The sequence below is a fragment of the Lycium ferocissimum genome, chromosome 8, assembly GCF_029784015.1.
Source record: "Lycium ferocissimum isolate CSIRO_LF1 chromosome 8, AGI_CSIRO_Lferr_CH_V1, whole genome shotgun sequence".
In the NCBI taxonomy this organism is placed as follows: Eukaryota; Viridiplantae; Streptophyta; class Magnoliopsida; order Solanales; family Solanaceae; genus Lycium; species Lycium ferocissimum.
This window is the reverse complement of record NC_081349.1, coordinates 24300625-24328513: the sequence shown is the minus strand read 5'-3', so window position 1 is coordinate 24328513 and position 27889 is coordinate 24300625. Positions and strand designations below refer to the sequence as shown.

At 35.2% G+C, this 27889-nt stretch overlaps 2 protein-coding genes and 1 pseudogene across 2 annotated transcripts; 1 reads left to right on the top strand and 2 right to left on the bottom strand.

Annotated features, from left to right (window-relative positions):
• The first annotated feature begins 4022 nt into the window (after positions 1–4022).
• Positions 4023–5294, top strand: LOC132066739 (acyl-CoA--sterol O-acyltransferase 1-like; annotated as a pseudogene).
• Positions 5295–18816: 13522 nt separating this feature from the next.
• Positions 18817–20294, bottom strand: LOC132066159 (protein MAIN-LIKE 2-like). The gene is made up of 3 exons (XM_059459528.1): positions 19498–20294; positions 19322–19410; positions 18817–19102 (listed from the first exon to the last, which is right to left on the bottom strand). The coding sequence occupies exons 1-3, from the start codon at positions 20017–20019 to the stop codon at positions 18817–18819; spliced, it is 897 nt and encodes a 298-aa protein (XP_059315511.1). The 5' UTR covers positions 20020–20294.
• A 3389-nt stretch (positions 20295–23683) lies between these two features.
• On the bottom strand, positions 23684–27889 carry LOC132067655 (probable leucine-rich repeat receptor-like protein kinase At1g68400). The gene is made up of 2 exons (XM_059460950.1): positions 26425–27889; positions 23684–24578 (listed from the first exon to the last, which is right to left on the bottom strand). Exons 1-2 carry the CDS (start codon positions 27773–27775, stop codon positions 23902–23904), a joined length of 2028 nt encoding a protein of 675 aa, XP_059316933.1. The 5' UTR covers positions 27776–27889; the 3' UTR covers positions 23684–23901.

Sequence of the window (27889 nt, the reverse complement as noted above, 5' to 3'; positions counted from 1 at the left end):
GCGGGCCCCACCCGGCCCGTTTTCATCGGTCAGATGTAACTGTGGAGTTCCTGGAGAAGCTATGGAGTGAGAGTCGTTGTGAATACGATGGTGGGAAGACAAGTGTTTGTTACTTGTTTGCAAGGAAGTTTACCCCTCATGCTTTGAGTAGACTCTTGATTTTTGCACCAAAGGTTATGCAATTCAACCATTAATTGGGATAAATTAACACAAATTAATGTACATGAAAAAAAAAAAAATCTTTGTGCCGACCTTAACTTGATCACATGATCAATGGGTCCATTTATTGATTCATTCTTTGATTTTGATTTTGATTTCAATAAAGTCTTGATGGGAAAAAATAAACCATATAGTTGTAGACAAACAAATGTGAGATATGTAATAGCTTCAGTTTTTCTATAAAGACCATTTTTTGCTCATTCATGATAGGTTGTAACTTGTTTGATTAACTAGTGTCATTTAGCCCGTGCTATGCCCTTGCCCAAAATTACTATTAAAAATAAAATAGGTAACTTTTTCCTGCTCTTTGTCCATTAAATTATTGAAATAATAATTCGACAACTAAAAAGCCACCTACAGTTACTTTACATTAATCATTTTTAATAACCTACACTTGCATACTCTGTATTACGCGGGTGTTGGCACATAGTTTGCCAATGTTATTCTCCAAATTTCAGCTTTTCTGCAACCGATGCTATTCCCCAAATATCAGCTTTTCTGCAAGCTCATAAAAGCTACTCCTGCCGATCACTTCTAAGTGATTTGTTATTAAAAATTGGTTCAGAATTAGTGGTCTTTAAGAAATCAAGCTGGTACCATATCTTTTCCTTCGAAATTATCCTTATCCAATAAATGATTAAACAAACTTTTAAGAAGTCTTTGGGAGAGATTAATGATCTTCAAGTAAAATAGCTCTCTTAATTAATGTTGCTAATTTTTTTTAATTGGTGTGCCGGACCTTTAAAATGGCGTAAGTATTTAATGAAGAGAGATCATATCTTAAAATATAAATAAGGGTAAAATAGTTTAAAAATTTCTTCTAATTAATATTTTTAAGAGGTGTGAAAAAGCAAAAAATAATTTGAGTATATATGACACTCATTTTGTGGACCAAAAACCATCAAAAAATATTCTCATATAATTTTTAAAAATAGCCACGTAATGCATGTCTTAGTTTCTTTATAACCCATGTGTTCCAGAAGAAAAATTCAGCTTATATAAATTGGTTTTTTACTTGTTTCGTTGCTATGAATATGATAGGTTGGCGAAAGAAGTTCCATCAACAAACAGCCATGTGACAATCAGAAAATCATGTGCCTGCAAATTAGGAGTGAGGCGTAGATGAAAAAATTAATGGGCCTCACATTTTTAGGTAGTTGTTCTGTATTCTTTGGAGACAGTAGATGACTGTCGACTTTTTCATGGCTATTCAAAGACGTCGTTGATTATCCAATAAAGAGCCACTTTACTTTAGGAAATGTCAAATATGACCACGTGAGGATGATCAAAGATTCCTTAGATGAAAGCAATAAAAGATAAATATGGGGGCAAATTTTGAAGAGGTAGCCTTTTAGTTGGGAAGGCTTAGTTGCAATGTAATTAAGGACGACAAAATAATTGGATTCTCCCTTATTATATATAGTAAAAGTAATGTTCTACATTTTAAAAATTTTGAAAGTAGCAGAGTCTGCTAAGCTTTTGAAACTGGTCCACCTGAACTATAATAAATTTTTTTGCATGGACTGGCCTTCTTTTGGGGTTGTCTTTAGTTTTTGACCCTCAAATTGCTGGTCTTTAATTTTTGTCCTTCGCTTAAAAAGGTGGCCGAAAATATTCTTAGGTTCTAGATTCGAACCTCCGCTCAGTTAAAAAAAAAAAATTGCAAGGCAAGGCTTTTGCCAAAAGTTTGCCTTATAAGGCAAAGTCTGCCGTTTCCGGCATAGGTTCTATGTAACTTCGTCCGAAATTATTATTATTTTTGACTCTGCTGGGTTTTGAACCTAGAACCTTATCTTCGCCACCTTTTTAAGCGGGCGACCAAAATTAAAGACCGGGCGAGATGAGGGGCAAAAATTAAGACCAGTCCGTATGAAGGGCAATTGTGCAAATTGCCCAACTATAATAGATTGGCTTATTTACGCAAATGTGTCTTTGTCATATTATTATTTAAATTTTGTCTCTATTTTTAAAAGTTATGCAAATATAGTCCTTGAAAAATTATTCTTCCGGACAACATTAGACTTGGTTCTAATTTTTGCTCATATATTGCTCAATGCCTCAATGTTACAGACAAAATCTTAGATTGTCGTCTAATGTTTGCAATAACTTATAAAATTTTAGATTGTGGTCTAATTTTCTCATAAGAGTTTCGGTTTGCTCCAAAAAAAATTTAGACCTTTCTTTAAAAGATGCATAAATTACTCTATATTAGAAGTGAGAGTTGTGTGGGACGAACACATCTGTTTCAAATTGTACTTTCTGCATATGTATGTGTACACTATTCAATTACCAAAAAAAAAAAAATCTTTTGAGCAAGTATAAACACGTATGATAAACGTGTCATTAGCAGCTCACTCCATCTGCTTTTCTAGAGATTTCCAAGAGGCATCGTAACTCCCCAAGATGTCCTCAATGGAACATCAGCTGGTTTGGCCTTTGGCTTCCGATTTCATTTCTTTCCGACGATACGATACACATTCCAACTATTTTTCTGTTGTAAGAAATTACAATTTGGCTTAATTCTAAGAAGAGGGTAACAAATGACTCTTTTGTAAGCAATTGATATATATAAGTTTCACTAACTTTGTTGCTGAGTGAAATCTTCTCATAATTGTAACGTCGCTTGAAGCTCACATACGTTGTTTAATTTTTTGCTAAATCATCGATATCTGGAATATCGCATTAATCCGTCTTCTACAAAGTAAAATTGAAATATTTGAAAGTCATTATGAACATTACAGTGTGCTAGGCATTTTTATGCAACATTTGTCACTGAAATTCTAACGGCGGTACATCACAATGTTATTTTATGTCACTTAATCTAGAATTTAGTGCGGAAAAAAAAAGAACTTACAGGATCAGAATATTGTTATTGTCAATGTTCAGCTTAGTTGTGTTATCGACTTAGATTCGTCGTCCTATAGTAACTATTGCTTCACTTTGAGTTATCTCGAAAAGGAGTGTGTTTTACTTGCTCCAGAGCTAACACGTGAGCCCGTGTTTAAACACGGCCTGCACCCTCTAGTATTTCTATAATGTTAAAACATAAGTGTACATGTGAACAATTGTCAAAATGGTCCTTTTATAAAAAGAGTACTCTTAAAAAAGTGAATCAAAAAAGGCCAACCATTAGACAGCTGCAAGTTCTTTTCATTAGTTTCGGAACATGCCCTGTTTTCAAGAGAATAAAAAATAAAAGAGGCGATAAATTGATTTTACTTCTTAGTTTCGCCCACTTAATTATTTTATCTATGATAGAAAATTATATTTCTAGGACTATAACGGTAAAGATGTAAATAACTTCTACAAAAGTAAGGATATAAATGTCATAAAGCATACACAAACAATTTAATGGGAAAAGAAAACCGGGGAAGATACACGGAGTTCTTGGCCATTACTCTTTCCGTTTCAAATTATATGTCGTGGTTACTAAAAATAGTTCTCTCAAATGATTTATCATTTTAGAAGTTCAAGGCACAATTAAATATTTTTTTTCCTATTTTATACTTAGTAGAATTTTGTCATTAATGGAGATGACTCATAAATAGAGTAAGAATTTAAGAGAGATATAATAACTTAGACATAAATAAGGTAAAGTTATTCAAATATCCCTCCCATCAAAAGAGTAACTAATCCTTTTTTTTTCTTGAATTGTGAAGAGTCATGCCCCTTATCAAATTAAGAAAGAATTAACCTTATTTTTCATGATTTGCCCCTATTAAGTGTTATGTGATCAAATCTCAATACCTATTTAATTAGAGGCAGTTTAGTCAAATAATCTATATGACATAAATGACAATGAGTATTAGGTAAATATCACCCTCCCCAATCCCAACCATAAGAAAATGTGTTCTACTATAAATAGAATAGATATTCCAATATTTTGATTCCATCAAATCTTGCTAGAAAAGAAGAAAAGGAGAAATGAAAGGGGAAATTCACAACTTTTTGGTCGTGTGGACTATTGTTTTGGCATGTTTATGTTATTCTCACACTACTGCAAAATTCTTTCCTAAAGGCAAATCAAGATTTCTCGCTATAATTCCCATAGTTTTCGTCTTTTTCATTCTTCCTCTCTATCTTACCTCAGCTCATCTTGGCTTCACTACTTTTCTTTTCATAACATGGCTAGCAAATTTCAAGCTTCTTCTTTTTGCTTTTGGTAAAGGCCCTTTGGTATCAACCCAACCCCTCCCACTTTCAACATTTATTCCCTTGGCTTGTTTGCCTATAGAGTTTCAAAATTCATCAATTAGTGATGTTGAAACCATTAAAAAGATCAGACCAAAATCAACTTTGAATCATGTTGCCAAGATTACTCTTCTAGCCATTATGATAAGGATGTACAACTATAAAGACTATTTGCATCCAAAATCATCCTCTCCTTCTATTGCCTACACATTTACTTCATGCTAGAGATCCTATTGACTATGGTTAGGACAATGGTCCAAGCGTTTAGTAGAGTCGAGCTCGAGCCACCCTTTGATGAGCCTTACATGTCTAGCTCAGTTCAAAATTTCTGGGGCAGGAGATGGAACCGTAGAGTAACCAGTATACTCCGTTTGACCATATACAATCCCGTACGATCGATAGCAATGAACTGGATCCCTAGGAAGTGGGTCTCACTTCCCGCTGTGCTCACGACATTTTTAGTTTCTGGGCTAATGCATGAGCTGCTTTTTTACTACACGGGAAGATTGAACCCCAATGGGAAAGTCTTTGGCTACTTTGTCATTCAGGGGGTGACTGTGACTCTAGAAATTGTTATAAAGAAATTGTGGAATGGCAAAACTTGGGTTCCTAGGATTATCTCAGTCCCATTAACACTGAGTTTTATGTTGTACACTAGTTTTTGGTTGTTTCTTCCACCACTTTTGAGAGGTAGAGCAGATGTTAATGGGTGGTGTACTGAATCTCTTGCTTTCCTAGAATTTATTAGGTACGGTAAACTAGTAAGTCCTACCAATTTCACATGTCCATTTTAATTAGTCATAGTACGTAAGTCCTCCTCTAGCTTTCACATTGTATGAGTTTTATAAATTTCAATGCAATAAGATATTTCTACGGCTATGATAGTTTAAAATCTTTTATTTAATTTTGTATGCCAAAGCTAACACCCAATATATATACATACACAAACAAAATGTTATTTTGGATAGTAGATGATATATGCTGCTTCGACGACATCAATTATACTATTACGATGGTAGATAAAATATAAACAAAATGGAACCTTAATCTGACGGTTTGGAGAAAGTTGACAAACCAGAAGCTCTCAAAGGCTTTTTCAAGGCTTCTGCCCTTCCATTTAACCCTTTATTTTCTTCTTTCTGGCTTCTGCCCTTCCATTTAACCCTTTGTTTTCTTCTTTCTTAATTTTGATCAAATTACATACAAAAGTTAAGAATTTTTATTTCGGAGAATTAGTTGTTGTCGTTGCGGCTATTGGTTCTCTATTTTTTCTCCCCTTCATATCTTTTACGGAAAAGGGTCAAATATACCCCTGTACCATCAGAAAAGGATCAAATATATCCCTCGTTATACTTTCGCCTAAATATACCGTTATACTTTCGGTCCAAACACACCCCTTCTATTATATTTTGGCACAATTTTGCCCTTAATTTTAACGGAGAGACACGTGTCAAGCTCATAATCAAATGACCCACCTCAATTTAATGAAAATAACCCTCTATGACTATTTAGAAAAAATAATTATACAAAATAGCCCATATTTGTAATATTAGCCGAAATGGCCCAATTTGTACCTTCACTTCAAAAGCCTGTAAACGTGATTCCATCAGGCAGGGATACTATGGATATAACAGAAGTGATAATACAATTGAAAAAATGTTGTATATTGTTTATACAATTGAATTTTCTTGGGTATAAACATCCCTTATACATTATTATACGCTCTATACATTATTATGCACATTTATACAAGGTTGATACATTGTCTACTCCAGATGTATAAAATTGTATATTGTTGTATAATGTTGTATATAGTGAAAATTAGCTGTGCGGGTGTAATTTTAAAAATATGACTATGCAAATGCAATTTTATATGCTAGATTGTACATTATTGAAATTTCTCCATTAGAAATGGGAAAAGGGTCAAATTTACCCTCCAAGTGTTGTTTATCGTTTAAATTTGTCCTCCTTTAAATTAAGGGATCAAATTTGCCCTCCCTTTGAGAATACTTAATAAATTTTCCCTTATATGGATAAAAGTCTGACTTGGACTCCACGACATTAAAAAAAAAATTAGCCACTTCGGATCCACATAAGCTCCCAAACCCAATTCTCTTAACTTGTAACCCGTTTGCCCATCCCATAAAATCATACAACCCTAGTTCATTTTATTTTAGAAAGAGAGGAAATCACCCCATTTGGGTCTTCTTAAACCAGATTGTGCCTCACAATTTGGGTATGAGGGTTCTTCATTTTTTTATTGATTTCAGCCCCATTTCCCTCTCCTACCAGCCTTCCTCGCTTAATTTTTTCTTTTCCTTTCTTGATGAGCATGTAAACCTTTGATTATATTCTTTTTGGAAATTATTTATTTTTAATCTATATTTTGTGATTTTCAATCCTCTTTCTTCACCCTATTTTATAAATTCTGTCATACATGTGGTTATTTGTATATCAACAACAAGAGAACTTTGATGCAATCAGGCAATTTGATGAAATTTCCAAGTGAAAGAAAAATAGTTACAGCAGGTTTGTTCACCTATTCTGTGCGATAAATCAGGCTCTTTGCGTACCACTATACAATGGACACTGATTCTCGGTAATTCTTTGTGGTACTATTATAAACATTATATGTCCTCCTATACAAAAAGCATATACCTTACTGAAAACTGATACCCATTTAGTTGAATTGGTTTTCTTTGAATTTATCACATTCATTTAATTTGAAGTTAGAGTTCTTTTTACAATAGTAACTAGCTTTTCACTCCGTGACTAAGAAAAAAAATACTGAATGGAAAAAAGGATCAGTTTCTTCTTCAGACTATTGTATAATCGTAATTCGCAGCCAATTTAGTACACTCAGTAAGAGTCTTTTGTGCAGACAGTTGGAGAAGGTTTTTTTAAGTTTTGGATTATACATGGTTTCTCTGTAGAACGACAAAAGCAAGGGATTATTCTTCTTTGTTTAGTTAATAAAGTTGCAATACATGGGTGTTACTTGATCTTTGAAAAGCTTATTTAAGAGCATTCCTCATAAATAAACAATTGTTTAATTCTTTATAAGCTTTGTTATTTTTGCTCTCTATTTTCATTAGATTTTCCCATACTCATTATCTGGCTGCTACATTGTATCTTAAGTCATTTGCTCTATCACTTTGTGTCATGGCCAACTTTAAGCACAAATAAAGGGGATCTATTATTTTGTAAACTCTCTCTTGAAGTAAAAGCCTCAAACTTCTAATTGTTCATAAACTTGATGGGTATCAACATTATTTATTCTAAGCTCAACTAATCAAATTCAGATTCATGCTTGGAAAAGTTATGCTCATGTTAACAATTGGATGACTATGTACTTAGATAAAATTTCGTCCTGCTTTTTAGTTATGATGTATTTGGAGAAGATGTTGGTTTTTGTGGTATTGTCGTTGCACTACTGGACAGACCGATTTGGATTAACAAAGGTCTCTAAACACTCCTTTATGTGAGCAGGTGCATGTATATGTCATATTCCATCATTTCAGCTCTCCTTTTCCCTATGAAATGACTAAGCTATAAGTCAAGATATCAAGTTCCTGTATTCATATTGAGGAATGTGGGGTAAGTTCCATTTAAATATTTAATATGTTGATCCAACTTGGTGCATTCTACATACTATCCTGTCCTCTTTTGTGCCCCTCTGATATATCACTTTCTTGTGTCAAGAAGGCATTCACTAATAGATTTTTTATTGTTGGATTTGCTAACAGTCATGCAGCAAAAGTTATCTACTTAGCTATCAAAATTAGAAGCTAACCCCACCCTTATTTCTTGCTTTATTACTTGCTTAAAGAGTTGAAACAAAGCTTAACTTGAAGGTGACAACAGTGGTGGTTGCTAACTTATTATATAGTTAAAATCGTCAGTTTCTGAGCCTATCGCTAATGTTTAATAAAGTCAACTGATGTATAGCTAATAGGTCATTAATATGAGTACATATTGAGGAATACGTTGTTGTAAAGCTAATAAATAGATTGTATGAGTACATATTGAGAAAGATTCTGCTATAAGCTTTACTTGCTCGATAAGTGAGAGACTCATTCTTGGATCATGTCTGCTAGAAACATACTGCTCTAAGCTTTACTTGCTCAAAAGTAAGGGTGTCAGTGGGGCCGGGTCAATCCCGGTCCGGTACCAGACCGTCCCGATCCCGGTGGTTTTAGGGGGTTTGGGTTTAGGGTCGTGGGATGGATGTCTGGGAAAATCCCGATCAGTCCCGGTCCGGTCAATCCCCGTACCGACCGGCTGATCTGGTCCCGACCCACAGGATTTTTTTTTTAATAAAAAAAAACCGTTAAAATCAGACCGTTGGAGTCCAAAGTAAACGTTACAAAACGGCTATATAGCCGTTTTTGGAGCCCCCCTCCCTCCAATATATTTTCACTCTCAAAGTTAAATAAATTGCATTTTAACCCAAATTCTAAACGATAAATACCTCTTCATTCTTATTCATTTTCACACAAATCATCCATCAATTATCTCTCTCTCTAATAATTGTTAATCATATTTGGTGAAATATTGTTATTTTGATGAATTGGGCAATATTTGGATTTTGGAATTTGAAGCAACTTTCAAGCTTCAAGTAACCAAATCTCAATTCAACGTTTACGGTTATGTCCTTTTTACGCAGACTTTTGGTACACTCGTTCCATCATTTAATTTATTTAATTCTTGCATTTTATTAGCGTCTTTTATTCCAATTAATTTTCATATTTTATTTTATTATATTTTAAAAATATGTCTAATTTTTTTTTAGGTGTGACTGTCGATATCCCTAACCCTTTTAGTCGTGGTAGTGGTCGTAAACGTGGTTCTTCTAGTAAATCTAAAATTCAAGTTAGAAACAATACGGAAGATTTCACTCATGTTGATGAAACTGATTTTAGTTTTCACCCCGCTTTTCCTCATATTTCCAAAGATATAGATTTAGAAAATGAAATCTTAGAAAGAGTTTATGGTAATTTAGATTTTGATCAATTTGAAAATTTAGAAGAAGAAGGAGAGGAATTAGATTTAAATGAGACACCTACACCTACTAGTCCCGTTACCCAATAGAAGTCGGACTTGACAACCCACCGAGCGACGCTACTAGTTTCGTTCTCGGTGGATTTGCTGGGGGATCTAATATGGTCCAACCAACTTTAAATCCTTCTAACCCACTATCACTAATTTTCTTATAATAAAGATGAAGAACTAGCTAAAATGGTTGCGGTTTGTGGCTTTGCCTTTTAGTTTTCCTTCAACTCCAGTTTTGTGCAGTATATTAGAGCTATGTATAACCTTACTTTTCAAGGTATTTCTAGATCCACTGTTAGAGTCGATGTTTTTCAATTTCAGAGTGATTATTGTCAGTATATGCATTGTGTGTTCCATCACTTAGATGGTAGAGTGCCTGTCACTTCTGATATAGGTCGTAGTATCGATGGCAATGATTATTTATGTGTTACGGCACATTGGACTGATCATAACTGGAATATGCAAAAACGTATACTTGGTTATAAATATATTGATGAGAAAAAAACATGTTCTTATATTTCTACAAATGTTCAAGAAATTTTGCAATTATATGGTCTTCTTGACAAAGTTTTAATTGTTACATTTGATAATGCTTCTTCCATTACTAAGTGTGCTGAACTTATGGCCATAAGAGTTTGCCCAATGTACGTTGATATTTTTCATGTCCAATGTGCATGTTTTTAATTTAGTTGTAAAAGATGGTCTTGATTTATTTGATGGTTGTCTAAAAAAAATACGATATGCTTGTCAATATGTTTTTAACGCTCATAAGCAAAGTAGAATTAATATGTTTAAAAAAAAATTGTGTTGAGCAAAAATTGCCAGTTAGAAAAATTTTCCAAAAGAAGTTTGTACTAGTTGGAATTCTTTATATGAAATGCTACTTGTTGCTCACCAATATCAAAAACCCCTTCAATATGTTTCTAATGCACATCATTATCATCCCAATGAACAAATACAAGATAGTGATTGGAATGATATTGAAGGGCTATGTATTTTTTTAGAAAATTTTTATTTTGCAACAAAACAATTTTCCAGTTTGTACTATCCTATTATTGCACAAATGTTATTTTATATTTGTGGACTTACAAAATTATTTTCAGAATATAGAGAATCAAACGAACATGAGGAAGCCGTTGATGAAATGATTCTCAAATTTAAAAAGTATTTTTTTCCTATTCCCGATATTTATTTGATTGCTTGTATACTTGACCCATCTTTAAAATTAAGAGGAGCTTGTGGACTTGTTGAAAGAATTTATTTACAGTTAGAAATTCCTCCTATGAACATCCAATTGTTGAAGAGTGTAAACGTAGCATAGAATTAAATGCTAAAATACTGTATACTAATTATAAATCTTTGCAAAGTAGAGATGGAAATAAACGTCCTTCGCAAAAAAAGTAAGGCTAAATTTGGCAATAGAAAATTTGATAAATCAATGGATGCTCCATGGCTTGGTATTGCTTCTGCTCAAAATGAAAGTGATCTTGATGCTTATGTTAATCAAGGACTTGAAAGCATCATTGCGGATGATTACGACAATGAAGATCTTTTAGGATGGTGGAGGGAGCGTGACAAGTCATTTCCATTACTCTAAAAAATGGCTCGAGATATCTTAGCTGTTCAATCATCATCAGTAGCTTCGGAAGCAGCTTTTAGCGTGACAAGATTTCAACTCGGAGATCACATACATTCATTACCACAAGATAGCTTGGAGATTTCTGTCTTATTCAGAGATTGGATCAACGCAGAAAGAAGAAATTGTGGACTACCAAAATGAACCGGCCAAGAAGAAGAAGAATATGAAGAGATAATCAACACTAGCAGCGATGACAGGATGGAACTTATGGACCATCAACTAGAAGTGCCTATTCCAGAAATGAATCCAACGGAAGCGATACGACATTTAGAAAAAATGTACATAGATCCATACAAGTTTTAGTGTGATAATTTCTAATTAGCTACTTAGAGGCCTAGTTGAAACAGAACCCTTCCCAGAAGGTGGCTGCATAGATTAGGTGATTTTATTGTAACTTAGAGGCCTAATTGAAACAGAACCCTTCCTAGAAGGTGGCTGTGTAGATTAGGCGCTCTTCTTGTATTTGAGACTTTGAATCAACCTTTATGAAATTTAAAAGTTCTATTGAATAAATAAACGTAAAATTCTTACTTGACATTATTTTTATAACTAGCAACTACTAAAAAAATGCAATTCTTTATAATTTTTATAAAGACTTGAAATGATATTTCGTAATTTCACGTAAAGTTTTTACTTGAAATTATTTTCTCCTTTTATAAATACTTAAAAATAAATCCAGGTTTTAAATTTTTTATAAAGACTTGAAAATTTAATATTAAATAATAAGTTAAAAAACTAACTGTTATAAGTTTAAAAAACTAGCCGTTTGAAGTTTTATATTAAATTGTGTCCGTTTAGTACTTTAAAATTAAATATTTAAATAAATTAAAAAAAATCCACCATCACCCCCCCCCCTCCGCAACCCGTCCCGACCGATCTGGAGTGGGGACGAGACGGGCCCTCCCAAAAATCCCCCTTGATCCCGGTCCCCTTAAGTCCCCCTTTAAAAAGTCCCCCTCCTGTCCCGTCCCCCCAAAACAGTCCCCTACCGTCCTGTCCCGTTCGACTGGCTTGCTCAAAAGTGAGACTTATTCTTGGACGCTGTAATCCTAAGTCAAAGGGTCAAAACTCTACTCCACTATTCTTGAACAACTTGGAGCTGGGCCTTCTTTTCAAATACTACTTTTTACATTAACATATTCCTTGTTAGTCTTTGTAGTACATAGTCAATGACTTGATTCACTACTTATTTTCCATGTTAGGGATAATATGGTATATGGTCTTCTTGCATAATGAACTTTTTTAGGTTGGAATAAAGTGGACCGACAATCGTGGTATTGCCAAAGTTTTCTTTGCAATCAAGTACCTTTCTCTATTCCATTTTTGACCTTACGAAGTTATGCATTTCCCTCATTATAAAATTGATAGATGTATACTTGCTTTCTTTGAGCTAGAATTTCAAGTGCGATTTCTGTTGCATGTCTTTTTCTTTTTCTTTTTCTTTAATTTCGTTATTTCTCTTATACTTCTATAATTATGGATATGATAATGTGTCGTAGTTTAGAATCTTTCTAGAGCTGTTATGATATGCCAAACTGTCTAAAGAAAGGAATTGTGCATGGCCGAAATGAGATTTATGTCAAGCAGTTTAGTCAGAGAATTTAAAAGGGAGTTTAGCTACTTTGTTGAATTTTAATTTGGTTACTCGAAGTAAATGCAATTTACAGTGCTCTACTTAGTCTTGTATCATGATGCTTCTGACTGGAAAAAAATAGATAGAGAGGGCATTATGTTTTCACTTCATTGGTCCTTGGCCATTCACAAGTTTTCTAAATGTTCATGAGCTATGTAGTGACATGTCCTACACTATTTAAAGATGAGAGAGAACACTACTTCGCTTAAACAAAATAATGCGCCTAGCATCTACTGGAATCTAAATCCTCCATAAATGTGCATTTTATCGCATAAGATGCTGCTAATGTAACATTTTGGTGATGAATTCTGAATCTATCTATTTTCAGGTTACAATATATGCTTCAATGTCTTTGCAACCAACAAAGAACTCAGACCTCCAGTTTCACTTTTATTACTTGAAAATGCGACAGAACTATCAGTGAGTACTTACAAATCCAATGTGTTTTTACCAAAGAAATCTCAGCTCCAGTTTCACCTTTATTACATTACTTGAAGATACAGCAGAACCATCAGTGAGTACTTACAAGTTCAAGGAGCAGTACACAATTCTATATGGTGAAGCAAAGTAGCTAAATACCTAATTTGTGTGGCAAATGGATTCGTAGGAGTTGATGAAAATGCAACTCTAAGAACTTGATGTCACTGAATGTGATACCATTTTATTTTGGTACTTTGTTGGGTTGGCTACTTTTGAGTTTTGGATGAATTGGTTGAGATAGATGCAGAGTTTGATGTAAAAATCACGTTTGATGGGGTTTTTTTGTCCTAGAGAATCTTCATCTTCCTTTCTTCCCTTTTTAATGATGTCAATACTTCATGAATTTCCTTGCATGAATTATCTATATGAATTTCCTTGCATGAATTATCTATTCTTGCTCATCTATTCTTCTCCTTTTAAGATTGTAAATGATCTTGGAAATGCCAAAGATTGATTATTCTATCCTACAATATTGTTGCTTATTAGATTTTTAGAACGTTATATATATATATATATTCGGGTGTTCATTCTAACTGGTGATAATATTTGATTAGAATCAATTAGTCTGAGTCCCGTAAATTATTTGATTTTTAATTGTCTCTAAACTTTGAGCAAGTACAAGATAAGAAGTATGACACCTTTCTTTTGGATTCTCCAATGAAGTAATACGGGGTTATAGGCTATACACATGGCCGTGTTGCGCCCGTGCATCGCACAGTTATTCCTTTCTAGTTACAAAAGAAATAAAAAGAGTGCCATTACTTTAAGCCCCAAAAATGAAAAAATTATACAATGGTAGAGGCATAAGTATGAGGTGGTGTGTGAGGGAGTATTTAATTAGAATTATAATGCGGGGACGATCACTTTATCCTCTCACTCTCCTTCCTTTCGTCCTCTTCAATTTCTCTCTCCTATTTTCCTCTTTTTTCTTATTTTCAATAATTTTTAAACCCTTTTCCTCGTTCTTCTCATTTTTTTCATTAATTTTAAAACCAATTCTATTATACGTAAATCAAAATTTTTAAGATATTAATCTGTTTCATTATTTAGTTTTTCAATTTCTTCTTAGTAATTCAGTTAAACTCCGAACAAGCTTAAATAATGAAAAAAAAATAGTTTTTAATTCAAAAACTTGTAATTAAAAATAAAATTTAGGATGTTTCAAAAAGTAAAAACATCTTGGAAAATTTGTTGTACTTTCTTTTTTTTTTTTTTTTTTGGTATATATTCAACTCAAAGATGCTACATTCTGCACCCGAGAAATTAAAAATTTTAAGTGTCATCAAAGTAGACCCTGAATAGGGCTGTGCAAAAATTGCTTTAACTGATAAACTGAACCAAAAAAATATTATTGATTTACCGATATAGAGTTAATGAATTTTATACGATTTTGTAATTTTTTATTGAACTACTAGTTCGATTTTTGATTTTTACGTTTTTATTAACGGTTAAACCGGCAACCTAATAAGAACATAAGGTCTTATTAAAATTACCTTTTTAAGTATATTTCAGTGATATTTCTTTGTGAAAAATGGGGGAGGCCAAACCAGTTAAGTTTGAAAATTTTGTTGGTTCAGTTTATCAATTAAACTGATTTTTGCACTGCTCTAAATTCAAAGTCTCGCTTTGATACACTTAGAATTTAGGATTTTTCGAGTGCGAAAAGTAGCAACTTTGACTTAAATATATACCCGAACAAAAAAAAAGTCCAATAAATTTTTCAAGGTGTTTTTACTTGTTTCTCTTTTTGACATAGGCTAGATTTCCTTTTTCGGTTGATTTTTATGGATTCCATATGTAAATAACTTGATTTTCTCAATAAAGCACCAACTCCATGCTGTGTGGTTTTTAATTTAAAAAAAAAAAACTTTTAGAAGTATCCTAAATTTCATTTTTAGTTATCAGTTTTTAAATTTAAAACTTTTTTTTTTCAAGGCCAATTATTTTCTTTTAAGCTTGTTCAGAGTTTAACTGAATTATTATTAACAAATTGAAAAATCGGATAACGAAACAGAAAAATATCTTAAGAATTTCGATTTGCATATAATAGAATCGATTTTAAAATTTATGAAAAATAGAAAATGAAAATAAAGAGGAAAAGGGTTTAAAAATTAATGAGAAACAGAAAATGAGAAAAAAAGAGGAGAGAGAAATTGAAGAGGACAAAAAGAAGGAGAGTGAGAGGATAAAGCGGTGGGCCCCCGCATTATAATTCTAATTAAATATTCCCTCAAACACCACCTCATAGTTGTGCGAGTCCGAAACCAAAATGACCCAATAAAAATCCAAGTGAACCAAAATACCCCAAAAAAAAATTTGGTACAAAAGTAACAATATTTCTCTCCCCCCTACAGCGCAATAAAATGTTGCGCTATAGGACTTCCTATTTTCCCAAAATAGCCTCTTATTACATTTTCACACTTTTTTACGTACTTTAGCCGCATATTAATCCTGCTTTGAGACTCCGGAACTTCAATATTTTATATAGAACCCTTCTTATTTTTGTACGATTAATAAGGTAGGCTCAATACATCAAGGATACGCAAAAGTTCGGATTGTCATTTTAGTGGTTGAAAAGTGCTTGAAGTCCATTTTTGTTTGAAGACTTGTAGTCATTAGCTTTACGTTATTTATGTTTTAGGGTTTCGTGTTATTTTTAAATTAATGCTTAACTTTATTTCGAATGTGTCACATTTTTTTTTATTATCAATTTAGGATGTGAAACTATAAACAATAATTAAGACTAAGATAATATTTATAAATATAAATAGATATGCAAAAAATATATAATATTTACGATAAACTGTACAACAGTAATGTATATACACTCTCGTGGATGGGTCCCACATGTGGTATGCCTGAGACTATCCTTAGGCCTAAGACTCATTCCATCCCCACCGCCCTCGCCATCGTCTCCATCGCCCTTTTTCCTCTTAATAACCCGGCGCTCCAAGTCATGATCATCTCCTCTTCCCCTAGCCCTTGAGCCCTTAACTAGAACATGCTTCTTCTTGAAATCTAGTCCCGCTGGCACGCTCAAAACCTCAGGCTGAGCTGGGTCTGGAAACTCGACCTCTTCCTCGTCAGGAGTTGCCACGGCGGGCGCCGAAGGATGAACCTGAAAAATATATAATAATTAGTACCATTTCTTATTTATATTGAATATATTAACGTTTGTTGAATAATCAAACCTGTGTATCAACCACGAGATGGGTACGGGCTCCCGAGATGGATCTAGGATGAACGAGATATTGTTCGAAAAATATATAATAATTAGTACCATTTCTAAAATATTTATATTGAATATATTAACGTTTGTTGAATAATCAAAACATGAGCCTAGACTAAGGCATCAACGGGTGCGAGTCGCGAGTAGGCATCCGGTTGACGAGAGAGGTGGGTAGTACCACACGGCGCATCACATGAGATCGGATCGAGAGGTACCAAAGAATGATGAAGGTATGCGGCACACCGCGAGTGCAACAACGAGCATACATGCGACACCATTCTCCCAAATAAAGGTTATAAAAATTAAATAAATATTCACCTTATATTGAATAAAATTGATTTAATTCAAGTAAAATGTAGAACTTCCATCCACATGTGGCTCGATTCCCCATGCTCCGTCTCATGATATTCATGAAGTACAAACCCTAGGGCATTAAACCCAACATATTGGTAGCCCATAGTTATGATTGATGTACATGAATTTTGTATCTCGTCATTGTATTCCTAATCTTCCATTATGGTTATTAGGACCCTAGCTTAATCCATGAATCATGAATCTTCTCAAAATATGAAAATTTATGATTTTAAAAGTCACATGCAAATAATATAATTATGAACATATATATTTAAAAAAACATAAGATTATGACAAGTTATCTCATGAAACATATTACAAGTATTTTAAATATTGACCTTATATCATGGGCTTCTTAGAACATAATGTTCAATTTTAATAAAAAGCTTAAACTACGTTGCCACCGTAGGATAGGGGTTGTCACAAGTATATTCATTATGCAATCCTTACATGCTTATTTTCACGTAAATCTCATATCCCCTGAGCAAGGTGTGAGTGTTCTCCGAGGCGGGTACCGTATCATGTTGTCGGTTACACTTTAGCATTCCCCACGTTACAAGAAGTTTTATATACATGTATTTTCATTGAATTATAAAATATTTACTCACGTTCAATGTTCAAGTAAATATATAAAATATTTCATCATGTACTAAATAATATTTTAAGCATACGCCTCGTATATAAAATAAGTAATTAAATGAACAAACAAGCTTTAGAGGTTTTAATTAGTTCACCAATGCTTTCATGTTTGCGACTATTACGTTTTCAAAATTACATGCTATGAGACAATTTCAAGACTTTATTCCGCAAAATTATATTTTCATGATTTATTTAAATTGCGTCACATAGATATATTGTTTGATGCCCATGTTGACAAGCAAGCCATGAGGTTCGCTCGGACACGCAAGCAAGGCCGAGTGCCGTGTTACGCGTATGGTTCCGGGCGTGACACAATCGATAGTCTCATGAGAAGACGCCTCTGGCTCGGCAGACTCATGAGTAGGCTCCTGAATGGGTGGCTCTTGTGGACCCACTGGCGCCGAATCCTAAAATATGAAGAAAACGAAATAATAAGTAACATATATATTTAAAATAAGTACTTTAAATAATCAAATATGTATTTTAAATATTGACCTTATATTGAACATAATTAATTTTAATAAAAAGCTTATCTCAGCAAGTCATATAAAAACACGCCGTTCGGCTCGGCCTATGAGAAAACGCCTGAGTGGGCCGCTCTGGTGGACCCGCTGGCGCCGAATCTTAAAATATAAAATATTACTAAATAATTTAGTAACATATATATCTAAAATAAGTAATTTAAATGAACAAACAAGTATTTTAAATACCAACCGGGATTAAAAACTCATCGAAGTCAAGAATCTTGGGTCCCTCTAAATTCCTCACAGGCCGCTCATCGGCTAATGAAGTGCGTAACGCCGCCCAATCGACGTCATCACGCTCCTTGAATGGGAGCGGAAGACCTCTCAACAAGTGGGAGCGCTAGCGTAAATGAGGTGATGGGGTCCTCTAGGACTAGAACAGCAGAACGTCTTGAATGGGAGCGGCTCCTCACTAGATGGGGTCCTCCTCCTACGAGCGCACCGCGTCCTCTCGAAGACTCCTCCTCGGCGGCACGGCCTTCCTTGGCGCACCGAGTGCCTCCTCTGGCGCTGGGCTGATACTCGGCCTCTGAGAATGTGCTCCTCCACGCGCCTAAACTCTCCTGCCTGCCGGATACCATCCTCGGATATCCGTACCATCTCTGCCGCAAGCCCCGCAAGCCCGAGGTAAGGCATATGCTCTAACCCCAACATGCGTAATCGCTATACGGCCACAAGCTGCATTTGTGTTCAACAGTAAAAAAAAAAAAAAAAAATTTTAAAACGTAACAATTAATACAATTAAATAAATCTAAATACGATAAACTTACCAATGCCTCGTACTGCCCCGCGAGTGCTGAGTATCCTACATCCTTTGCTGGACGCAAAGCTGGGTTGTTGATCAATCGGTGTGTGATCTAATGATACCAGCGCATGTAATCCTGAATGGGAGTCAAATGGCCGACCACCGCTAAAGTGCCCAACCTGTTCTCCCAACGGTGGAGCTGGACAGCCATGAAAGCCAGAAACTCATCATCAACGGCGGCCCAATCGTCCCGCTGGTAGTGTCGGAGCTCATGACGAACGTCAGGGGGTATACTCTGTGTATACCCAAACTGTCGTAAGACGCGCTCGGGCATGTGGTCCTCAACGATGTCTATGTGTATCAATGGACACCGTGAACTCCAAACCCCCTGACCTACCCTGCAAAAGGCCAAGAACCCATCTAATATAGCAGCGTACGGCGTCCATATAAATAGCTGCATAACATATAAATACAAATCAGTACGAGGCAAGTAGAAAAGACGTTTAATTAAATTAATAATGTAAAGTTAAATAGTTTTATCGCATCGTCCGTCATGTGATCAAGCTGGTCCCGGAATGGAAGAATACTATGGTGCATATCCACATCCTGGTCAAAACCAGTCCCACCTCCTCGCATAAGGCATGTCAATATCGAGGTGATGCCTAGGTACGGGCTGAAAAGGCAGCATCCTCTTCCACGCCCATAACTATAAGCGATATTAGAAAATACGATTTTTTAGTCATCGTTTCAAGAGGTTTGTTTACATTAAAGGAACGCACACTTAAAATATTACCTGGAGAAGAGCAAAAAATCCACACACATCGCTGACAGCACCAATAGATGCTCGGCATAGGCATCTGTAAAGGTACGCCAAAACAAAGACCGCCCAACTGTAGTCTCCCAACCAGTCTAGATGCTCCAAGAAGACCAAATATCGTAAACAGACAAAGGCACCCGTTGAGTTCGGGAACAGGATGCCCCCGAATATAATAAGCATGTACAAACGGGTATGACGATCAACAACGTCCTGCTGGGTGCCGTCCTGAACAGGATCCAGATCTTCCAAATAAGTGCAGAGTGCACTAATCTGAACCCGACTCTGTCCCGACATCTGGCCCTCGGCACCAGGCACGAAGTGGGTGAGCCTAGTCAACTCCGTCACCCATGTACTACCAGGAGGAGGCTCGTACCGAGTGTATAATGGCTCTCCATCTACCCGCAATCCAAAGAGGACCTCCACATCTTGAAGTGTAATCGTGACCTCATCGGTGCAAAGATTGAAGGTATGTGTCTCCGGCCTCCATCGCTCAACCATGGCCGTAATGAGCGCCCAATCATGCTGTACCCGACCAACGGACACGCAACGATAGATGCCGCCCCGAAACAATATCTCTAAGACGCGGGGGTGTGGGGGGCGCTCGCATAAAAGACTCCACGCTCTCTGCAGCCTACGGGGATGGAGCCTAGTCGATATCCCTATAGTACCAGCCCATAATAACTCTGACCTATGATTGCCTTGCAAAGACAACACTGATCTATCATCGGACCCCGGGTGAACAGCGGGCCCCCGGTGATCATCGGGCCCCGGGGGAACATTCGGATCTATGAAAGAGTCCGATCTGTACAGACTAAATTAGTCATTATTCTCTAAATTAAAGAGAAAATATATTAACTAATTAATAATTTGTAGGAAATTTGTGAATTATGTTGTATTATATCTTGTGAATAATTAACATGGGATAAACAATTTCGCAAAATAAATAAAGTAACAATGGCATAATTGACATAATAGGAGATTACTATATTTTTGAGATATGTAGTCTCTATGTACGTGCATTGCACGAATATTTCTTGTAATTTTTATAATATTATTTATATTCTATTGATAAGCAACTTGAAAAAATAATATCTACTTATTATCTTGAATACAATATTTATTTTGAATGTATAAAAATCAAATATTTACTTCCTCGCACGATTATGAATATTTGATTTGGTAATTTTGTTATCAATCTTTATTAGATAGTCTTTTCCAAAAATTATTTTCACTCTCCAACCAAATATTGGAAGAAAATAATTATTTTCAACATAACTTTCGTCATATTAAATGTGCAGTAAATTTAATATATGATAGTAAGGATATGGGATTTTGAATTATGTGATGGCAAAGGCTTTTAAGTTAATTAGTTTGGGAATCGAATTTCAGCAGTATTATTTGTTTAGAACTCTAATTTGAATATGTGATATATTTTTAGTTGACCAAATAGCCAACACAAATATGATAAAATTAGACTAAAAAAGTATATTCGTCGACCACATATTTCCTGCAAACTTTGCATTTTATCGTTACGTATGTATTTATGAAATTCATAATAATTTTTATTTCCGTGAACATAAATATTAAAAGAAGAACTGTAAATATTCTTTTTTAGATAATCTTTTTTTATTTAACATATATATTCATGCTTTTAAAATAATATAGATTTAATAATTCATAATCAATTAACAAAATAATAATTCATTAACAATTAACAAAATATCAATTCATAATCAATATTTAACAACTAATTAATTAATAATTGCATTTTTTTTTACAAATAATAGTACATTACTATATTAAACAATTCATAAAAAATTAACAAATTAACAACTCATAAACATATAACAAATTAACAATTCATAAACATTTAACAAATTAACAATTCATAAACATTTAACAAATAATGAATTAAACAAAAAAAAAAAATCGGAACAGTGGCTAAAGCCACTGCCCAGACCGATCAAACCGAAAAAAAAAATGAAATTTGATATTTTTTTTTTTGGAAATTAACGACTATTAAATATTAAAACACGCTTAGAATATAATGTGTGTAACAAAATAATAACAAAAGTTCATAGTAGAAAACCTTAATCGAAATTTTTTGTTGGGTTGTGTTAATTGAGTTGTACGCCGCTTTTTTTCAAAATTCGAGCTTAGAATCTTGCTCCTTGACTTGAATATATTGAGAATCTAAACTTTTCCGACGAAAATTAATAGAAAACGACATATTTTGATGTGGGGAACACCTTGAAATCGCCTCCAATGGCGTTTTTGAATTTTTTTTTTTTTTTTTTTTTGCCACTGGAGGGACCAGTGGTGGAACCCGATGGGTTTTTATGTTGGGTGATATAGCGCAAGATTTTATCCGCGCTTATAGGAGAGAAAATTTTGTTTAGCGCAGTAAAATACTGCGCTAAAGCACTTAACAGGTCCGTCACAATTAAGTACTTTAGCGCAAAGATACTGCGCTAAAGATACTTTTGTACCAATTTTTTTTTTTTGGGGATATTTTGGTTCACTTTGATTTTTATTGGGTCGTTTTGGTTCCGGACTCTACTTGTGCCTCTACCATTATAAAAAATTTCCTTTTTTTTGCGCGGATTGCCCTTCGTTTGGGTGGTCTTTAATTTTTGCCCTTCAAATTAGTGGTCTTTAAGCTTTGCCCTTTGCCTAACACCCTGAGATTGTGGCTCGAACCCCGACCAAAAAAAAAATCGCAGACAGTGTTGCAAAATTTTTTTCAAAAAATTTTGCAAATCTGCCATGCAAATTCTGCTATTTGGGCATAATTTTTGCCAATTTGCACGGGCACAAGCAGAATTTCTGCCCATGCAAATTAAAGACCACCTCCAGCAAAGGGCAATCCTGCAAATTGCCCAAAATTTTCCCAAATATGGGACAACCGATAGAAAATTTCATTAATTGATTTCCCAAACGGGCTGGACTTGAAACTGTTCAAGAAACAGAAATGCTGCAAAATTGAAGCAAGGCCCACTCTATCTTTATGGACATCTGAGTTTTGAATAGAAGACAGGATATCAATCTTTTAAATGAAATAGTAGTGTTTCTCAATTACATCTTGGGGGAAGATCGGTTTCATGATCCGTTACAATTTTTCACATGAGATTGATAAAGTATAAAACATGAGATCGGTAATAAAATACATAATTTTTGTAGGATAGTTTTCTTCGTTTCAAATTATAACGGGTCATAAGAGATCATTTCCTCCATATTTTTTAGCCTAAGAAACAAGACAAGAAAGGTGGGGAGCAGCTGCCTCACACAAAAAGATTTGCCTAAGCAATTTTTTTTCAGATTTTCAATAAGTCAATACCAAGATTTGTTTTCTATGCCTACTAATGTGATGATAATTCAGAAGCTCCCAGATGTACCTCTGGAGACCTGATCCATTCAAACTAAAATAGAACGAGCACCTAGGAATAAGGGGAATGGAACGTTGACCACAAGGTTTTGACTTGATATGAAATTCATTTGAATTTTATGTTTGTGATAGTGGAAGAAAATAGTATAGTAATAACTGATAAGTTAGTTCAATAGAGAAAATATCACATCAAAATTAACAATTTCAATAATTTAATGGATTATCAGAACTTCTGAAAGTTGGGACTAAAATTAAAAATAGTGTCCAACACCTTGGAAGTAAAAAATTGTCGAGTTGTTCTTAACATTGGGAAGTAAACAGATTGCCTAGACCGTCTGTTTCTGGAAATCAGCAACAATCTCTTTATTCTGGTTGGTTTCCAGCAACTTCAAGACCCTAGTTGCAAGTACAAATCCATAAGTAATATACAAATTGAACTGAGAGTAGTTCAACATCTAGTATCCAAATTCGCGCCTCTTACCCTCTTGGGGCCTATTAAAGGGAAAACAACTTATCATGAACTCTTTTCACTCTCGAAGCTCATTCGCGAGACCTTTAATTGAGGATGACAAAATCTCATCCATCATCACATCCCTTGGTGGTTAAAAATGACAAAAAGTGCAATAACTTCATCTTGTAAATATTCTCCTAAATTATCTTATATAGATAAAGGATTAATTTTTGGTACCCACTAGTCCGTCCAATCCGTAATGGCGTACGTAGAAAACAACTCCCTAACAGGAACTTTTTTCATTCTCTCGGCTCAAACCCGAGGCATCTAATTAAGGGTGGAAGGATCGTGTCCATCCCACCACATCTCTTGGCAATGAAAAATAAACTAACAATGACAAAAAATAGAGTAACTTCATCTTCTAAATGTTCTCCTAATATTCTCTCTTATAGATAAAGGATTAAGACTAAAAAGTTAATTTACAGAACTCAAAACAATAAACTAAAAAACTAAAACTTTTACTACTGGCTATGATAATAAAGGTTCACTGACTTGCACCACATGTTGTATCTTCAGAGACAGCAGGAGAGTCAGAAACAGAATCAGCAGTGTCATAAGAAGGTGAAACCTCAACCCCTCTCAACTCTTCAATCATTTTCACAACATAATTTATTTTAGGCCTTTGATCTGGTGATGTTGAAGTACATGCCATTGCTATCTGCAATAAGCCCACCATTTCTTCCTCAATGTCCTTATACCTCATCAACTCCAAATCGAACACCTCCGCAGTCCACTCTTCCCTCACCACGGATTGCACCCACCTCGGCAAGTCCACAGCTCCACCGTAGGCGCCGGTCCCGGGCCCACCACCATTGTCCACGACCGAGGGGCATTTTCCGGTTAGCAGCTCGAGCAACAGGACCCCGAACGAGTAGACGTCGGATTTTTGAGTTATTTTCCGACCATCCAATGCTACTTCGGGGGCTCGGTAGCCGTTGGTTTTTGGGACGGATGATGGCGTGGCGAAGATGGCCAGGCCGAAGTCGGAGACACGTGCATTCCCACTCTTGTCGATGAGGATGTTAGTTGATTTGATGTTGCCATGAGTGAGTTTAAGGGACTTGCATGAGTTGTGGATGAAGGCTAGTCCTCGAGCCGCTCCAGCTGCAATCTTTAACCTAGTTGTCCAGTCTAAAGGAACTCTTCCAGGCCCTCTGTTTCCTGTAGAAAAAAGACCATGCCCATCAAAATCCGTAGGGGAAATTATCGTGATGTAACGACTCAAGCCCACTAATTACCTGTTTTAACCATACTTTTACATTTTTGATAACCTAACGGTACTTTTACATTATTACAAAGTATCTCAAGTTCACAGAGTGTTTGTTATTGAAAGATAAAAGGGGAGACTTTAACCTAGACAAAAACAAAACAAAACAAAAACCGGGGCAGAGAGGACAGGAGTATGAAGTTGACACACCAAAAGTTTGATGAGATAGTACATAATTGTTCCAATTCCTAAAATGAGAAAATTAACAAATGATGCAGCTGTCTATTGTTACATGAGTGATAGGTATAATTCAACAAGAAGTTGATAATGTACCATTTGAACCAGAAACAAACAAGAGCTTATTTCATTATTCACCTCCCAAATAGATGCAAGATTTGCAGAATGGCACTTTGTGAAAACTAGTGAGGTCAAAAAGACAAGCAAAAGCTGTAGAGCAAAATGAGTTTGCCTAAAAAAGTGTGAATTTCTTTCTTTCTTTTGCTTTAGCCCAAAAATCAGAGACAATATATCCTATTCATCTGGTACAAGACTTCCTTTGCTCTAATCTTCTGTTACTTTAGGACCATCATGAGTAAATTAGATTCTTTTAAGAACTTTTTCAGAATAAGATGGAAAAAAAATGGTTATTTTTTATATATTAATCAGTTCCCTGCATTTGAAAATCAAGAATAGCTTATGTGACGAATGCAAATTACTAACATACCTTGCCCAGAAACTCTAATATTCTTTAGTTTAAGTTTGAAAAGACTATGTAAGATATACCATAAACTGGCCAATATAATCGTAGTAGCAACATAAATGCAAATTGTACTCAAATCACATTTGCCCATCCCATATGCAAAGTGGTCAATGAAGCTCAAATTGGATAAAAAGAACTCTCAAACAGGACTATAATGATATTAAATTGATCTTCGGTACCATTTTCAGTAACCCCACATGGCTAGTTTCAATTATGTAACTTTTTTCCACAGAAACATTAACTAATAAGCAACCATAACACAAGAAAATCAGTAGTGGAAGCAAAAAGATCCTAAAAACTACTGTCTAAAATTGAATGATCATGGATCCCATCTCAATACCTATATGCATCAGAGACTAGTCCTTATTAACAATTGCAGACCAAAAAACAATTAAAGACAAAAAGCCAGACACACACCCCATGTGATATTTGCTACTACTTGCCAAACCTTTCTACCCAATCAATCAATATTCTCTTCAACAACACAATCCTAAAGATGACATTATTCTTTAAGAAAATAAGTCATTTAAAAATATTTTTTTACTATGAATTTCTTGAAGAACAAAGGTTTTTTGAATAATACTTACCAGGAAGAAGCCAAAACAAGTTGGCATTAGTCAAGAAACATAGACCAACAACCTCTTATCTCTAGCAAAATATAATATGCTTTCAAAACTAACCAAATGTAGGTGTCCTACATGCATCAGAAGGCTAGTCCTTATTAGCAGTTGCAGCCAAAAAGCAACTAAAGACGATTCCATGTTATTTTTGCTACTACTTGCCAAACTTGACCACCCAAATCAATCAATATTCTTTTCAAAAACACAATTCTAAAGACCAAAATTTTTTCTTGACAAAATAGGAAGAATTAACCTAAATAGCAGCTCACTCAACCGCTTAAACTAAAAATAGCCCGGGGATGTATAATATATGTATAATTCATATATAACATGTGTATAATCAGTGTATAATAAGTCATTTTCAAATATTTTAGTACGATGAATTTCTTGAAGAACAAAGGGTTGACACAAAACACTTACCATGAAGAAGCCAAAACAAGTTGCCATTAGTCATGAAATCATACACCAACAACTTCTCATCTCTAGCAAAGTAATAAGCCTTCAAACTAACCAAATTTGGGTGTCTAAGTCTTCCCAAAACTTCCATTTGTTGTTCAAATTCCTTTTTCCCACACACATTCAATTCTTTCAATCTCTTCACCGCGACAACATTTCCATCATCCAATACAGCTTTATAAGCAGTCCCAAATCCACCTTTTCCCAACATCTCAGCTGATGCTCTCAACAAATCCTCAAGTTCAAACCTCTTCGCCCCTTCGAAAAACACCATCTTCCCTCTCTCAAACCCGCCGCCACCCGTTTGGCCCGTAGTATTCGGATACGGGCTCGACGAATACACAATCTTCTCCCCTTCAAGAACCTGACCCGACCCATACCTCCAACCCGACCCGTTTTTCCTAGTACAGAAAAAACAGTACAGTAACACACACACCACCCCCAAAACAAACACATCACCCAATATAATAGCAACTATCGCCAACGAGCTCATCCTACCACGCCGGGCCCCGCGCTTCGGGTCGGGTCGCGTCGAATCAGGAACCTGACCCGGAGAAGAAGATACTATGGTTTTCGGACTCACCGGAGACGCCGTTGCTCCATCCGGGTCGGGTCGGGTCGGGTTTTGACATTTGGGTAGCGGGTCACCACAAAGAACCGGGTTGTTTAAAAACGCATTTTCAGGGAAATGGGAAAGCGAAAAGGGTATTTTTCCTTCAAATTTATTGCTTGAAATGTTAAGCTCTTGCAAATTAGGCAAACTAACCCTAGAAATCTCACCGGAAAACTCATTTTCTTCCAATCTTAGAGTTAACATATGGGTCAAACGGTTCAACGTTACCGGAATCTCACCGGAAAAATTATTATACGACAAATCAAGCCTGTAAAGCTTATACAACGAAGTTAACGGCGTTAACTCACCGTTAAACTCATTATGTGAAAGAAACAAGAGTTTAAGTGCTTTAAGGTTAGATAAATCCGGTACCAGACCCGAAAAATGGTTATATTTTAAACTTAATACACGCAACTCATTGAGTAATGTGAGATTATGAAATGACCCGGTTAAGTTATAGTTTTCGAGGACTAGTCGGGTGACCCGGTTGTTAAGACAAGAAACACCGACCCATGAAGTAGTAGGACTACATGGATTAGTTGAAGAGTTCCAGTTGTAGAGTGAGTTTGTTTTGTCGCATGATGTTTTGAATGCTAGTAATGGTTGTGTGTCTGGATTTTGAGAAGATGATTGTAGAAGAAGAGTGAAGAGGAAGAAGAATGAGAGAAATGTGGAGTGGAGAGTGGTTAGTGTGGTAGACATTGAAAGAGTTGTGAGTGTAGAGTGGAGTGGAGTGGAGTGGAGAGGTAATAGGGAAGTGAGAAGGTGGTAATGGGAGGTTGAAGAGTGTAATTAATGTTGAAAAATAATGTGACA